At 45.0% G+C, this 17061-nt stretch overlaps 1 protein-coding gene across 2 annotated transcripts in view; it reads right to left on the reverse strand.

Moving 5' to 3' along the window:
- Window positions 1-461: 461 nt before the first annotated feature.
- COLEC12 (collectin subfamily member 12) overlaps window positions 462-17061 on the reverse strand; it is a 173389-nt gene continuing 156789 nt past the window's right edge. For both annotated transcript variants that reach the window (XM_032293247.1, XM_032293248.1), the window contains 5 exons: window positions 14025-14513; window positions 12258-12394; window positions 10711-10820; window positions 2509-2654; window positions 462-1174 (listed from right to left, as the gene is read on the reverse strand). In XM_032293247.1, coding sequence (XP_032149138.1) covers window positions 1155-1174; window positions 2509-2654; window positions 10711-10820; window positions 12258-12394; window positions 14025-14513 — 902 coding nt within the window. In that variant the 3' untranslated portion in view covers window positions 462-1154. The remainder of the gene's footprint in view (window positions 1175-2508; window positions 2655-10710; window positions 10821-12257; window positions 12395-14024; window positions 14514-17061) is intronic.

Below are 17061 nucleotides of genomic sequence, written 5' to 3' on the forward strand. Positions count from 1 at the left end.
TTATGTTTTTGGAATATGACTTAAGAAAACAAACTTTGCAAGTAGCTGGTTCCCATCTTTCTAGCATCTCTGTCTTTGGCTGATGTGACCCCATACATTCCCGACAATTAACGTTGGCTCTGGTAGGGAGGGGTCTGAGCCAAGTACAGTCATAACTCACCCATGAAATAGGGCCTTCTAGATAGCCCGATTCAGTGCCCTTCCCAACAGATACCTCTCCATTCCCTCCACCTTCTGACTCCAACAAAATGAAGTAGAAGCACATCCTGAGTTGACTACTTCTTTCGTGTCTGGTCAGGCACACGTCAAGAATGTTGGCTGGTGATGGGCTCAAGGCACAGCCTGCTTCACTGAGCCTTGCATGTGTGCACCCCTGATTGACACTGGCAAAATCTGCAAGGATATTTCTAGATATTTCAAGTGATTGACTCCTCTGAGGAAATGAAACATTAAAATATATATATATATATACACGTATATTTAATTATTTTTTAAAAACCACAATGGAAAAAATTCTTTGCCACTGGGTAGAATTAAATCTGACAGGAAACCCTATGAGTTTTTATTAGTACCATTATTGTTTTCTTTGGCTCCATGTATTATGTTGGTAAAATGACAAAAAAAAAAAAAAAAAAAAAAGGAAAAAATTGTAAAAGGCAAATATTTTGTACAAAAATACAAAGTTTTAAAAGCTCTTTAAGTATATTTCATATTATTACTAAGAGTTGGCCTATATATCTGTATGTCTGCATATTTTTCCTACACTTGGGATTTAAGAAATGTATGGTACTGTTTACACAGTATATGCTTAAGTTCTTCCTATAGCTCAACAACCAATGATAGCCTTTTTCTGATTGGAGTGCTCCATACTTTGGAAGATATAATTTGTATAATTGCATGGTTACTGAATGGAGGAAAATCTATGCGATTCAGTCCATGTGCACACTGAAAATCAGCATATCACACCGGGGGAACATTTTAGTTCCCAAGTCTTTGGGTAATGACGGATGGTAAGAAACACTAGCTGTCAATTTTTTTCAGTAATTGGTTTTCAGTGCTTTTTTTTTCAATCTGATGAGAAGGTGTTGCAATTAGAAAGGAGTGTCCTTTGAGAGCTGGCTGAAAATTTGCTCATGTGATTCCATCACAGTCCGTTATAATGCAGATGGCAGTACTAAAAGAGAAATAAGAATGGGCATTAGTTTATTTATTTATTTATTTTTATTTCTTCTTTTAATGTCCAACGCCCACTTGGATAGTTTTTCTTAAATAAAAAAGTTAACGTGCAATTCAAAAAAAGGAACGTGTATTTTTATAGGAAAGTATCTAAAATACATCATTCAACAATGCTTATATTTTCAAAGAAATGTCTAAAAGATCTTATTCAGATGAAAAGCTAAGTTTTTTTTTGAAAGAGCCTATTCTGGGGAAGCCTGGTCCCTAGTCAAATTCCAAATGGCTAAACAAAGCATACAAAAGACAAATCTGAGTTACTTGTCACCATCAATTTTAATCTCTTGTTTAGATATCTGTGTTTTCCCCTTCAGCTGACCCAGCTGTGAGTGTCTACATGTCTTAAGGTCCCTAGCACTTGGAGCAATGCCTGACACATCAAAGGTGCTCAATAATTGTCTGTTGAATAGCAATATGGATAATTTATGCTCCACTAACTTCCAAAAATAATTTGGCCAAAATATATTTGAGGTTTTTGTTTACTGTCAACTTTTTAAACTAATTGCTTTACTGGAATATAATTCACAAATCACATATTTCACCTATTTAAAGTATATAATTCAATGGTCTTTGGTATATTCACAAAGTTATGCAATTTAGAACCAATCTAAACTAATTTTAGAATATTTCCATCACCCCAAAAAGAAACCCCATGGCCATTAGCATTCATTTCCCATTTCCTCCAACCCGCATCACAAATTTTTAATCTCATTCTGGTGAAGAAAACTAAGATGCTGCATTCCAAAGAGGGTCGTGTGTTAAATGAAGCTTTAGATACATAGCCTTTGAAGTCAAGAAAATCTCCAAAAGCTGCTTTGGCTTATGAGCTTATACGCAGCACAGACAATCTCCCTCTATTATGTATCACAGCATCTGGCCTATGGCAGATGCTCAATAGATACACGTGGAATTGAATGCTTGCCCACCTGGATTGGCTGTGTATGAATGTCTATGAAAAAGGACTAACATTGGTGCTATATCTTAAAGAACAATTAACTCACAGTATAAGATATTTATCTGGGTCAGTTAGTTTAGCATTTGTTGAGTACTTCCTACGCGTGAGGCACATTTATTATTTAAATTTCACAACAACCTCGTGAAGAAGATACTGTGACTATTCCCCTGAGGTTAATCACCTGCCCAGTTAATAAGTGGCAGAACCAGAACTGGAACCTAACTGCAGAGCCTGCATTCAGGGCCCTTGTACTCACCGTCCCTCACCCTTTCATAGGATAGAAACTGGCAGCTCCCTCTTAAGTCCCATCTACTGCTTACCTGTCTCCCTGTCTTTTTCACAAATGAAGTTATTGATGTCTTCACATTGGAAATCGTTCCACTGCCCAGCGTAAATCAACCCAGCACAGTCTTCTCCTGGCCCGTGGCCATGACCCCAGTTATCTGGCTGTCCAGCTTTCCAATTTCTTTTAGCAAAACAGAAATTGAGTGTTATTTGCACAGTAATGTAAAGCTTTTCATTACTCAAGAGCAGCAGAGAAATATAAAAAACAAAACTGAAGCAGGTCATTTGTCCTGGAATGAAAATGCAGTTTAAAAACCAGTATGTGGTCTTATTCAGAATAAGGAGTTGCTGTTTTACAGAGTAATGCATAACACGGCATCTCCCTGCAGGCTTGTGATCTTGGCTGTAATGAAATCAACTCACTAGACTGCTTCATTGCAATGCGGAGGGAGTACATCTTGCTTTGGCACCATTAGATGAATGACTTTCTAATGTGTCATGGGAATGCTGACTTCTGGGCATGTGTATATATGTGTGTGCATATCTATGCATTATGAGGCCATGACACAAACACACACACACACACACACACACACACACACACACGCACACACGATCTTGTGAGAACCCAGAGGGACCTTGTACATTTCGATATCTTGCTTCTAACAAGTCCAAGAGCCAGGAAGAGAAAGTGAAAGACTTTGACATACATTTACAAGAACCTGCAATTACAAATAACTGGTTACGATTGTCTGGTGAAGTTGTAGAAGGCTGATTGCTTTAGAAAGAAATAGTAATTTAATCTTACTGAAAATGACTCCTTCATTTCACTGCCTTTTTTGGGAGAGAGATTCTTAAAAACAAGTTTTCTTTAGAACGAGTTCACATGGGGCTTGTTAACTTGGATGCTGCTGCTCAGAACAGCACTTTGCCAGGGATAACAGTTGTTGGTTCCGTTTCCATGAATAAATCAGGTGTGCTTCCAGACTCACCCCTTGAAGGCTCAATCTTGTCTAAGAAGCAGGTTCATGAACACAAGCTTGTGGCTGCTGCCGGAGAGGACAAGCCTGCCTCACATGGAGGATCTGGAAGAACATCTGCCTCAGAGGGTGCTTCCCATAAACAATGACTCATTACCGCACTGGCCACAGGGTGTCTGTCCTTGGATCACCCGAGGAGACAGCCTGTATTGCCCTGCATCTTTGGACAGTGAGACCCGCAAAACCAGAGAGCAGCAGGAAAGGACAGTTGAAATTTATAGTCGAAGGGTGGGGATAGGGTAGAACTGACTCCCCCACACCAAAATGTGTATCTTGGGATTTAAAAAAATGAATATGAAGGCCGGACATGGTAGTTCACACCTGTCATCCCAGCACTTTGGGAGGCCAAGGCAGGTGGATCACCTGAGGTCAGGAGTTCGAGACCAGCCTGGCCAACATGGTGAAACCCCAACTCTAATAAAAATACAAAAATTAGCCAGGCATGGTGGTGGGCACCTGTAATCCTAGCTACTTGGGAGGCTGAGGCAAGAGAATCGCTTGTATCCAGGAGGTGGAGGTTGCAGTGAGTTGAGATTGTGCCACTGCAGTGCAGCCTGGGTGATGGAGTGAGAACCTGTATCTCTCTCTCTCTCTATACACACACACACACACATATTAATTGAGTGGCCTCAATCAAATAAACCAAGTGATGAAAGATAATTCAGAGCAAACCATCAATTGGTGAGAGTAAAAATGGGATGCTACTTAGAAGGGAGAGTTGGAAAATAGCTTTGCTCACTCGCTCGCTCACTCACACCAGGAATCCAAAGCACTCCTGCCATGAGCCAGGTTATCATCTGGGTGATGGCAACATATCAGTGCAGAGAAGAGACAAAGTCCCAGCTCTTGTAGCTTACCTAACAGACGAGACACAATGAATTCAAAATCTGTCTGTGACAATCTCAGCCTAATACCAGATAGAGATGAAGTTGGAAGGAAAAGTAGTTTACTTTCAAATTTGCTTTTTGGTGTAACTCTTTCCACCTTGTGAGATTCTTCTGGAAATGTCAACAATGCCTGAGCAGTTTGATCTTGTGGATGTACATTTTGTTCATTTTGCCAGTAATATGAGGGGGTTTGATTCCACTTCTGTTTATAAAATTTGATTCTTGAATGCATAATGATAGGATATTTGATATTCTTGATTTCTCAGTTAATTGGGAAATTGTATAAACCTGACTTCTTTGGACTTAGAAGTCCTGCTTAATATTTTCCCCTTGCATTTCCTTTTAAGTGATTTTATGTTAAATAAATAAAAATGATGTATCAACCAGGCAGAGAGATAACCGAGTGATAAGAAAGGAGATAATCTTTATCACTTTTCTCTATTTGTTTTTCCAGGGCACTGGAATTCCTCACATACAGTGCTCAAGGCTTTCCTTAGGACTAAAAGCAGAGGCAGGGCGCAGCGGCTTATGCCTGTAATCCCAGCACTTTTGGCAGGTGGATCATGAGGTCAGGAGTTTGAGATCAGTCTGGCCACCATAGTGAAACCCCGTCTCTACTAAAAATATAAAAAATTAGCTGGGCATGGTGGCAACCACCTGCAATCCTAGCTACTCAGGAGGCTGAGGCAGGAGAATAGCTTGAACCCAGGAGGTGGAGGTTGCAGCAAGCTGAGATCGTGCCAGTGCACACCAGCTGGGCCACAGTGAGACTCCATCTCAAAAAAAAAAAAAAAAGCAGAATGCATTTCTCAGCTTTGTGGCCATGAGCTGAGGTAACTGCAGTGGGCCAGCACAAGTGGGAAGTGGGTAGCCTGGAGCCAGGCTGCAGGGACAATTTGTTCTGTGGACTGACCACCCAGAGTCTCAAAGCTGGCAAAGGTAAAATCACATGGAGTGATTTGTAGCAAAACCCCTCAGTCTTCATGCTTATAATAGAACATAACATGTCAAATAAGCAGAATGCATATATTTTGGAGAAGAATGTCAGCTTAAATAGTGCTTTAACCTCATTCACAGGTAGATTCTGGAAAGATGAATGGCTGAAGTCTGGGCCTCAAAGCCCTGAATCCTATATTTTCATACAAATGTCATAGAAGTGACCTGAATCCTATATTTTCATACAAATGTCACAGAAGTACATGTAGCAGCACATACATGTATTCGGACATCACACTCTGAGTACACCAGGAAGCTTGGAAATGCTTGGACTAACTGTTCCAGTGAGCTGGAAACACACACACACAACAAATACCTATCTAAATATAAGATATTTAGAATAGGATTTAGAGACCAGGTGCAGTGGTTGACGCCTGTAATCCCGACACTTTGGGAGGCGGAGATGGGCAGATCACCTGAGGTCAGGAGTTCAAGAGTAGCCTGGCCAACATGGCGAAACTCCATCTCTACTAAAAATACAAAAATTAGGCAGGCCTGGTGGCAGGCATCTGGAGTCCCAGCTACTTGGGAGGCTGAGGCACAAGAGTCGCTTGAACCCAGGAGGTAAAAGTTGCAGTGCAGCCTGGGTGACAGGGTGAGACTCTGTCTCAAAAAAAAAAAAAACAAAAAAAGAATAGGATTTAGAATACAGGACTATAGAATGAATGAAAGAGCCTGGAAGAGAAAGAGAACCTTTAGCATCCTCTAATTCAGCCTAGCACAGTGGCTCACACTGTAATCCCAGCATTTCCAGTCTTTCTTTTGAAATTGTATTGGTGTGTGGATCCAAAGCATCTAGGGACCCATCCTTGGCACCATCCTGGGCCATTGCAGATGACCGCTAACACCATCCTTTCCCCTCAGCGGGTCCTGTCCTGCTGGAGTGCAGGAAGAGCCATAAGAGTCAGCAAGTCACGTTGTGTGTTTCTCGGGAAATAAGCCTGAGCTCAATCTGTGTGTGCCCTAAGCCTTTGGCTTCTGTTCCATGTCACTGCTGCTTTCTGTCTGTTTTAGCACTCTCTGTATCTACCAGGTCTCAGCATGAAAAACGAGGTGAGGCTGAGAGGCGTGGAGAGAGTCTTTTATCCCCTGTCTATTTGCCCTTTAACAGTAGCTGCAAAACCCGCAAACTGTTTTAAAAGGATTGTAGGTGTGCTGGGAGAAAAGAATAAGGAGAAAGCACGGTACTTAATTCTTCTCAGCCTGGGCAAGGCACGGGATGGTGCCAGACCCAACAACTTCTATTTTTTTGGAAGAGTTTAAGAAGGATTGGTGCTAACTCTTCTCTGAATGTCTGGTAGAATTTGGCTGTGAAGCCGTCTGGTCCTGGGTTTTTTGAGAGTTTTCTGATTGCTACTTCAATCTCCTTATTTGTTATTAGGTTGGCCAGGCTATTTCTTCCTTTTTTCCTCGTTTTTTAAAGAGATGGGGTCTTGCTCTGTTACTCAGGCTGGTCTTGAAGTCTTGGTCTCAAGTGATGCTCCCACCTCAGCCTACGCTTTCTGTTTCTTCTGGATCCAGTCTTGGTAGGCTGTATGTTTCTAGGAAGTTATCCATTCTTCTAGGTTATCCAATTTGTTGGCGAATAATTGTTCATAACAGTCTCTTGTGATGGCCTGTTCCAGAAATCACTGCTGGTAGCAGGGGAAAGGGAGGGCCTATGGATGGGCCTATGCTTGGAGGCCACAGATGCAAAGAAAAGAAGAGTAAAAGTGAGTCTGAATAGGAGATTATTTGGAGCAGTTTATACTGATGAGAGACCCCTGAGAGCCTGAAACACAGTCCCCATTCCCAGGCCATGCAGAGAACCTTTTCTTGTCTTTTTCACAAACCTGTTGTGGGAATTAAGTGAGACACTGTGTGAACCTCCCAATCAGGATACTGTAGAATTCTAGGTAGTATTTATCTGCAAGCGCCAACTAATATAATAATTATGGCGATAATAGTAACAATAATACCAATACCAGCAGGTACTATTTCTTGAGCACTTCCTATGTGCCAAGCCCTGTACTAAATGCCTTACACATAGATATCACATGTTATTTTCAGGATACTGACATAGGTACTTTTGTAAAATTCATCTTATAAATGGGGACATAGAGGTCTTGTAGGGTTGAGTAACTCGCATGAGGCATCACAGCTTTGAGTGATGCTAGGTCAAGGCCCAGAACCCCAATCTTGCTGATGCTAGAGCCTGCATTCCCTCCCTTGACTGCGCTGGCTTTCTTTCTAGTTTGTGCAATGTTTATTATTATATGTCAAATTAAATTAGCCTTTGGTTATTGAGACCTCATAACACGCCTGCGTAACTTATTCTTGCTTTTAAAATTTGATCCTGGGGATTTTTATGTGCCTATGTATTCCTTTGGGTGGAACATGAGAAGCACAGCCCGTGTGGTGGCTGGGGTGCCGAAGCTGAGGCTTTTGGGAGGCTCCAAAATGGCTGTGGTTGGGGGCTGGTTGCTCAGTAAGGTGCCTGGTGATGCCCTTCTTTTCAGGTCCTGGGTACCAAGCCGGTGCGCTCCATCCAAATCACATGATTCTTGCTGGACCCCAGGGAACAGGAGAAAAGTTTCACCTTGGGAGAGCTGGCATAGACAGCAATGTTCCAGCTCAATCCATTCCATATGGACCAATCCAGTTTCTTCTTGCGGAAAGGCTTAAGATTGAATTTCTTAGTGAGTCTAACCCAGACCTTTTTGTGCATTTATGGCAGTGAAAAAAGTGGAGAAGATGATTTTTTTTTTCGGCTTCTCCTAACTCTCTTCGAAAAAAAAAAAAGACCCCAACACTCTTGGCTGTCAAAAAAGCAGATTTTGTCTTTTTTTTTTTTTTTTTTTTTTTTGAGAGTGGGTTTCACTCTTGTTACCCAGGCTGGAGTACAATGGCGCGATCTCGGCTCACTGCAACCTCCACCTCCTGGGTTCAGGCAATTCTCCTGCCTCAACCTCCTGAGTAGCTGGGATTACAGGCACTCGCCACCATGCCCAGCTAATGTTTTTGTATTTTTAGTAGAGACGGGGTTTCACCATGTTGACCAGGATGGCCTCGATCTCTTGACCTCGTGATCCACCCGCCTTGGCCTCCCAAAGTGCTGGGGATTACAGGCTTGAGACACTGCGCCCGGCGATTTTGTCTTTTTAAGAAAATAGTCTCTGTCTCCCATCCCCACCTCCAACCTTCTACAGCTGCTGTTTTAGATGTCGATTCCTGCAACTGTTTTGCATCTGTTAAAGTGCATCCCTGCTGTGTTGGACACTTTCCTTGACTCATCAGGCAAATTCCCAAGTGCCAGAGTGTGCCAGGGGTACTCCTTCCTCTCCCCAGGAGAGGTATAGAGGAGCAGACAGGGTCTCTGACAGGCCCACAGCAGCTATCCACTAGCTCTTGGGGGCAGTCTGAGACTCACCTTCAGAGCAGACCTAAAATATTCTAATGTTCCAACTCAGTATTTGGCCACATGTTTATTTTTTATAAAGAGATGGCCTGGCTAGGTGTGGTGGCTCATGCCTGTGATCCCAGTGCTTTGGGAAGCCAAGGTGGGAGGATCACTTGAAGCTAGGAGTTTGAGACCAACCAGGGCAACATAGTGGACCGCATTTGTACAAAAACTTAAAAAATTAGCTGGGTGTGGTGATGTGCACCTGTGGTCCCAGGGACTCGGGAGTCTGAGGTGGGAGGATCGCTTGAGCTGGGGAGATAAGAGGCTACAGTGAGCCATGATCGTGCCACTGCACTTCAGCCTGGGCAACAGAGTAAGACCTTGTCTCTTAAAAACAAAAAAATAAAAACAAAGGAAATATGGCCTTATTCTGGTTTCCTCCTTTATCTTCTGATCCTACTTACAAGGGGAATTTAAAAGTACAAAAGAGCCTGTTTACCCAAATGCACATTACACACACACAGGGACATTTTAAAAACTCGATCTGGCTTCTCCATCATCTCTGACCCTGCTTCCTGCTGCTCAGCTGATACAGGCCTAGGCCTCAATGCCCATGAGACTGTCTTAGGCCTCAAACATCCTTGTTTTCTCCTCTCCTGGGACAGCCCCAGAGGCTACACCACGTACTCTGGCTAGTGCTCAGAAGGTGCTTCCAATGCTGTGATGCTCTTGTGCCTGGTGGAGCCTCTACAGGGTCTGGCCTCCCTGTCTCTAGCAAACTAAAGATTATTCAGAGGGGGATTTAAAAAAATAAAAATAAATTCTGCTTCATTTATTACGGTTCCTTGCAATTTTCACACCCACTACAGGCAAAGCCAGAGTACAGAGACGTGAAAATCAAACTGGTACAATATAGTCATTGTTAGATCTTTGGGTAGATTTAGGGAAGGAGCTAACACCCCCTGGGGTAGGATGAGGCCCTGGAGACTTATAGGTTATCCATGAAGTTACCTCAAAGTGGTTCTTCTTTGTTGCTCCTTTCATAGAACTTAGGTCACATTGGACTTACGGGGAATCTTCAAACCTCTAGGGGATGGTTATCCTGCAAATGCAACTTTATTTATAGGGTACTTCCTCTGTGTAGGAAGACCACACTCTTGTAGTTTCTTTGTTTTAGTTTTTGAGATGGAGTCTTGCTCTGTGGCTCAGGCTGGATGCGATCTCGGCTCACTACAACCGCCGCTTCCTGGGTTTAAGTGATTCTTCTGCCTCAGCCTCCTGAATAGCTGGGATTAAACGCATGCGTCATCATGTCTGGCTAATTTTTTTATTTTTAGTAGAGACAGGGTTCCACCATGTTGGCCAGGCTGGTCTCGAACTTCTGACCTTAAGTAATCCACCCACCACAGCCTCCCAAAGTGCTGGGATTATAGGCGTAAGTCACTGCGTTCAGCCAGGAAAATTACACATCTGTAGTTTCTAATCACACTCTGCCCAGAAGCCCAGCTGGAGTCAGGGGTACCCACAGTGTAATCCTGAAGGGAGCTCCCCAGTCCTCAGAAACACGCCTGGGGTGAATGCTGAACATGCCTGAGGTTGCCTGGGCTTCATCATCCTTTCCGGGAGCGTTTAGAAAAAATGCCTCAGCCAGAAGTATTATGCTGTGTGGTTTTATTAGTCTCATGATTTTTTTCTCAGAAAAGAGAAAAAACTCACTCCATGAAGAGAAGAAAGGAAAGCCCTATTTGGCAGCATATCGACTGTCAACCACGATTTCCCCAGGGGAAATACGCAACTGGTACCAGGAGCCCAGTTAGAGAGGAGCGTCTAAGACACGAGGTCATTAAGGAAGAAACTGTTGGAAGTTGGGCAAGAGGTGACAACAGAGCAGTGAGAGCCTGACCACCAATCTGGAAGCTTCTGAGTACTCACTTGTAGTCTGGAGATGTCCCATCCAGCCACTTCCATTCATTTTCATGCTCCGAGTCCGTGAGGCCGATCCAGTGGCTCTCTCTCCCGACCATCTGTTTTTTTATCCATTGCTGAAAAACAAGCCAGGGATGGTGCGTGACTACTTCTCAGAACAGATGTCTCAGGCCCTCTTCTTTAACATTTAGGAAGAAGGACAATTTAAACGAGGACGTTTGTCAGAATGTGTGCCTGCTTTTGCTTTCTGCTTCTTCACTGCTACTTGCTTTGTTTTGCACCACTTGAAGGGCTTTGACCTTCTTCCTCTTCCAAGTTTACAAGTGATGTTAGAGCGAGGCTTTTCCTCTAAATCACTCAGACAACTCGATGAGTGTCCACAGGTCCCATTTCCTCCTACCACCCACCCACTTCTCCCATGTCCTAATCACAGGAACAGTTGTGGTATTACTGGGCACTTCCTCTGCGCCGGGCCCCACGTGCAGTGTGTTGCACGCAGTATGTCTTCAAGCTTTTAGAGCAACCCATTTAGCAAACATGAGAAGTAGCTGAGCTGGGCTTGGGCCCTGGTCTGTGTATTCTAAAATTGGTGGTGGTGGCACACACTTGTAGTCCCAGCTACTCAGGAGGTTGAGGCAGGAGAATCACTTGCACCCGGGAGGTGGAGGTTGCAGTGAGCCAAGATCATGTCATTCCACTCCAGCCTGGGCAACAGAGTGAGACCCTGTTTCATACACACAAAAAACTCCCAAAAAAAAAAACAACATAGGTAGGGCCACATACTGGGGGTTGGCTGAGTGTCAAGCCAGGTGCTTGGTCACTCTCTTCCGTGTGCTTATTCCAGTCAGTTACTACAGGAAACATCTGTGTGCAGGATTGTGTCTGCTGGAGATAACTTAGGGAAAAGGGAGGAGGTCACTGGAATGGTGCCGCATTGTTGCTAGACAGGCCACAGTTTCGGTCTCAGTCTCCATTTACTGCATAAACCTTGCTGGGCCTCAGTTTCCCTATCTGTCAAATGAGGATAATAATAATACCTATGTTCTAGGGTTGCTGTGAGGTTTAAGGGAGGAAATGCCTCGCACAGTGCCTGGCATATAGAAGGGACTGAATGAGTGGACACTATCATTATCATGTGTGGGCTCTGCCTCCTCAGCCTTCTTCGCTCTTCCTGACCCCTCTGGGGCCAGGCATGGTCCCTTGCACCTCATTCCACCCCTACAGTGTTCATGCCTCTGCCTCGGTCCCTACACGTGCCTGGTGGCAGCCCTCAAGCTTCTCTGCATTATAATTATTTCAACAGCCACCAGAAGGAGCCACACAGCTCCAGGCTTGATAGGCAATATCTTCCAGGAGGAAGCATGCAGAGTCAATTCCAATGCCATGAATACTTCTAGCCACTGGATAAAACCCAAATCTCTGTAATGCTGCTGTCCATGTTTACGTGACTAGGAATTCGTGCTATCTCTGAATCCCCAACAAGCATGCAATTTCCAGATGTAAACCATCCTTAAATTATAGTTTTCCCCAACCAAGGTATGTGGCAGGCATACCTGTTCTTCTCTAGTGTTTATGAAAACGAGATGTGAAGACTTGTCTTCACAGAAAAGCTTTGCATCCTCAAAAATTTCTTTCTCAATGGAAAAATAGTAGCATTTGTCTGTGAAGTTCTTCCAGTGAGGTGGGCAGCCTAGGAATGCAAAAATTGAAAACACTGATTAAAAAATCAAGAGTGCACTCTGCCTTTCTTCAGCTGTGTTTCAGAGGCCAAAACTGCCATCCTGCTGGGAGCAGCCTGAGTGTCCCTGCGCGAGGGCCGTGGCCGACGTTCACAGACGTGCTCGCAGCAAGGACGAGCTCAGAGCGGGCTGCAGAGCACAAGTCAAAAACACATAAACTGGACAAGATCTTTGACTGAGTCTTTGTTCTTCTGCAGCTGGATCCATCTTCACAATGACAGAAATAACAGAAGCAACAACGGGAAGCAGGGCAGGCACAGATGTTCAGCGTCAGTCTGCAATCACATGGAACCTATGAACAGCTGGATGTGAGGACCCAGCACCAAAACTGGGTTCATGGATCAACAAAGATAACCCGGACCTCACCGACCAACATCAAGTAGAATAGGGGTTGGGTCAAAAGAGAGAAAAACAGGCTCGGTTGCTAACCAAACATTCGAGTTTTGCCAAGGGTTTAATTATCAAAAGACTAGAAGGCACTGTAACATCTAACACCTTCTCAAAAAGAAATCAAATGTCGGCATCAATAGCAGAGGGTTCCATCGGCATGCTGATGGAGCTAACCGAGAGAGCCATCTACCCCCAGAGTGAGGACATAAAACAAGGGAACAGTGGTCAGGGCGGCCAGCCGCAGGCTTCCCTGAAGGAAGTGTTTTGCGTTGTGTTTGTCTTCGGAGGGCTGGTTGAAAATTGAAATTTGTTTATTTATTCCTATAAATAAACAAATGCTCACACCTGGAATCCCAGCAATTTGCAAGGCTGAGGCGAGTGTGTTGCCTGAGGCCAGGAGTTAGAGACCAGCCTGGGCAACATAGCAAGACCTTGTTTCTACAAAAAATAAAAATAAAAAATTAGCCAGGTGTGGCGGTACACCCCTGTGGTTCCAGCTACACAGGAGTCTGGGTAGGAAGATCACCTATGCCCAGGAGGTCGAAGCTGCAGTGAGCTATGTTCGCAGCAGTTCACTCCATCCCTCCAGCCTGGGTGACAGAGTGAGACCCTGTCTCATTCATACATAAATACTACATAAAACAAATGAGTGCGAGAGAACCTGATGGTGTTTAGAGAGAAACACATGCCTGGTGTGGAGGCCTGTACTGGCGGCAGGGCCCCTGTGCCAGCCCCTATGATGCCTTCACTGTTAAACAATATGAAATAGGGGACAAGACATGGTGGCTCACACCTGTAATCCCAGCACTTTGGGAGGCCAAGGCAGGTGGATCCCTTGAGGCCAGGAGTTTGAGACCAGCCTTGGCCAACATGGCGAAACCTTGTCTCTACTAAAAATACAAAATTTAGTTGGGCGTGGTGGCACATTCCTGTAGTCCCAGCTACTTGGGAAGCTAAGGCAGGAGAATTGATTGAACCTGGGAGGTGGAGTTTACCATGAGCTGAGATCACGCCACTGCCCTCCAGCCTAGGCAACAGAGCGAGACCCTGTTTCAAAACAAAAATACAAGCAAACCAAAAACCCAAAACCAAAAAACAAATAACATGGATAGGGCCACACAATGGGGGTTGGCTCAGCCTCAGCACGTGCACTGTCCTGTTCCCCTGGTAGGAGGGAGGATTCAGACTTACCATTATCCTCCGGTGCTGGGGTGGGCTCATTCTGCAGGGCCAGGGGCACCACTGCTCCTGATGGGCCAGGGGGTCCGGGGGGACCCTTGGGTCCTGGCATGCCTGGTACCCCAGGCAAACCTGGCAGTCCCCGAGGTCCAGGCACCCCAGGCTCCCCCACGGTGCCCTGTAGTCCCTGGAAGCCAGGAGGGCCATGGGGGCCGGGGAGTCCTTCTTTGCCTGGTGGGCCTGGGGGGCCTGGGTCCCCACTGGGGCCCTGAGGGCCGGGCTTCCCAGGGGAACCACGGGAGCCTTTGGGTCCCTGGGAGCCTTTAGAGCCTTTGCCGCCACGCTCTCCAGGGGGACCGACTGGTCCCATTGGGCCTCTCTCACCCGCAGGGCCAGGTGGTCCAGGCTCCCCCTTCTCTCCTTTCTGTCCCTTGTTGCCAGTTGGACCAGGGGGTCCCTGGGATCCTCTGTCACCTTTTGGACCCCTGGGGCCGGGTGGACCTAAACACAAAGAAAAAGTCATCAACATGAAATCCACTGTGAATGATAGTTATGAATAATTTTTCTTCTTATAAAATCTCCAAATTGAAAAAATCTGGCATACAAAATATATACATAAGGGAAAGATTATTTGTTTATCATACTACTGTTGATTGTTATGGGTTAAATTATGTCATCCTCCAAATTCTTATGTTGAAGTCCTAACCCCCAGCATCTCAGGATGGGACTGTATTTAGAGAGATGGCCTTTACAGAGGTCATCGAGTTAAAATGAGGTGACATGGGTGACCCTACTCCAATAGGACTGGTGTCCTTAAAGAAGAGGGGACTAGGTCACAGACACATAGAGGAAAGATCGCTTGAAAACACAGGGAGAAGATGGACACCTGCAAACCAAGGAGGGGGGTCTCAGAGGAAACAACACTGCTGACACCTTGATCTTGGACCTGCGGCCTCCAGAAGCATAAGGAAAGAAATGTCTGTTGTTCAGGCCTCCCAGTCTGTGCACTTTGTTACGGCAGCACGAGCAAGCCAATATGCTTTATGTTCTTCAGTAAGCTCACCCTTCCTCTTCAATCGTTTAGAATGTATTGTAACACTGCACAACTTTTTAGCGTCCCACTGATATCCTTCATGGTGACACTGGCAGCCAGGGGCTGATTCTTCACAGTGACTCACATGATTAACCTGGGGTTCTCTTAGTCACCTGGGCCTATGTTGTCACCAGCAGGAAAGTTATGCAGACCAGGATCAGGATTTCCTCATTTATTTCCTCTTTTAATTAATTTGATAAATATTTATTAAAGACCTATTATATGACAAGCACCATGTTAAGGTATTGTGGGATAAACAATTGAAGGAGATCAAAAAATGCCATCAGGTGTTGAGAGGCATTGGCGTATTAATTCTCTCCCTATAACCAAGCCTATAACCTCCCTATAACCTTCTTCTCTGTTGTACCCCAGCTGGCATGCCTGTCCTGTCCACCAAAGCTGTGGGGATGCTCTGTCCTTAGGGCTGAGCCTCACTCACTCATGGGCCAGCTCACAGGGACGGGAGGTCTCTGTGGGGAAGCCTGGTAGGGCTTTGCTGCCCATTGTGGACAGGTGTCCAAACTCTCCAGATTGGTTTGTGAGTCTAACAATACACATAAGGAAGGTAGGCCAGACAAAAAAGTTATGTGGACCATCTAATTGGAAGGAAAGCAAATACTGCTCATCCCCATCATCCCATAAAGAGGCCCATGTAACAGGATTATTTTGCTTTCTTTAATTTCTCAGGGGTAACAGGAAATTTCACACAAATATTCTCCTACCAGGAACGGTACAGTGAATGACAATTTTCAGGGTACTTTCACATACATTATGCCACCTGTCCTTGCCTAGGATGTAGTATTCTCATTGCACAGATGAGGACATGTAGGGCCAGAGATGCCAAGCTATTTGTTTGAGGATACTTAGCTGCTAGGAACAGACACCAAGGAGAGTAAGACATGGCCAATAAAGTCAATAAAATCACAATCTAGTAGTGGAGCTGGGACATGAACTCAGGTCTTCTGATGTTGAAATGAATGAATCTGAAATCTCACAATTCTGCATGAATAAGTATTTCTCTCTCTCTCTTAAAGAGACAGAGCCTCATTCTTTTTATTCAGAGACAGTTTCACTCTGTCACCCAGGCTGGAGCACAGTGGCATGATCACAGCTCACTGCAACTTTGGACTCTTGGGCTGAAGCAATCCTCCAGCCTCAGCTTCTGCCCATGGAGCTGGGACTACAGGCTTGTGCTGCAATGCCTGATTTTTTATTTTTTTGTAGGGATGGCTGTCTTACTGTGTTGCCCTGGCTGACCTCGAACTCCTGGCCTCAAGCGTTAAAATGCTGGGATTACAGGTGTGAGCCACTGTGCCTGGCCTTACTTTTTCTACAGAGGCAGAAAGCCTGTAAAGTAGGAAGGCTGTAAGTGCTGGAGCAATGGAGGGTGGGTGGCAGATCTCCCTAAGTTCCTTTATCCCTCCTGCTCCTTGTCCCTCCTCTCCCATTGGTCTGAGGACAGAATCATGAAGCAACCCTTCCCACCTCTGTAGGGGGATCTCCCTGTTTCCCTCCCCATCCTAGGTCTTAATGGATGTCTACTGTACCCTTATCCATGGCTCCCAGTTAAGCCAATCCATCTGTGTTCTCTCTTAGCAGAAGCTTAGGCTCTGGACTTAGTTTCCTTATCTAAAGCTACCCATATGTTGCTCACAGATTTATCAGCAGGACCGTCTTCCAGTAGTAAGAGAGTTTATGCTAATGGCAAGACCTGGAGTAAATGCATTCTTTCTAGTGTTATCTGCTCCATAAATGGGAGCCTTTGCAAGACTTAGGGATGAAGCCACTTCTATCTGGACTTATGTCACTGACCTCTGCCCACAGCTCCTGTTAGCTCCTCCTTGTCTTCAGCAACACTTAAGCCCAGCTCTGATCTCCACTTGCTCAAGAATATGCAGCCCCAGCTGATCAGTCTGGCATGAAGGCTCCTCCCAGCCTGGTCTCGCCCATGTTTAC

This window comes from Sapajus apella, unplaced genomic scaffold (assembly GCF_009761245.1).
Source record: "Sapajus apella isolate SASKATOON/1434 unplaced genomic scaffold, GSC_monkey_1.0 scaffold29, whole genome shotgun sequence".
NCBI classification, from domain to species: Eukaryota; Metazoa; Chordata; class Mammalia; order Primates; family Cebidae; genus Sapajus; species Sapajus apella.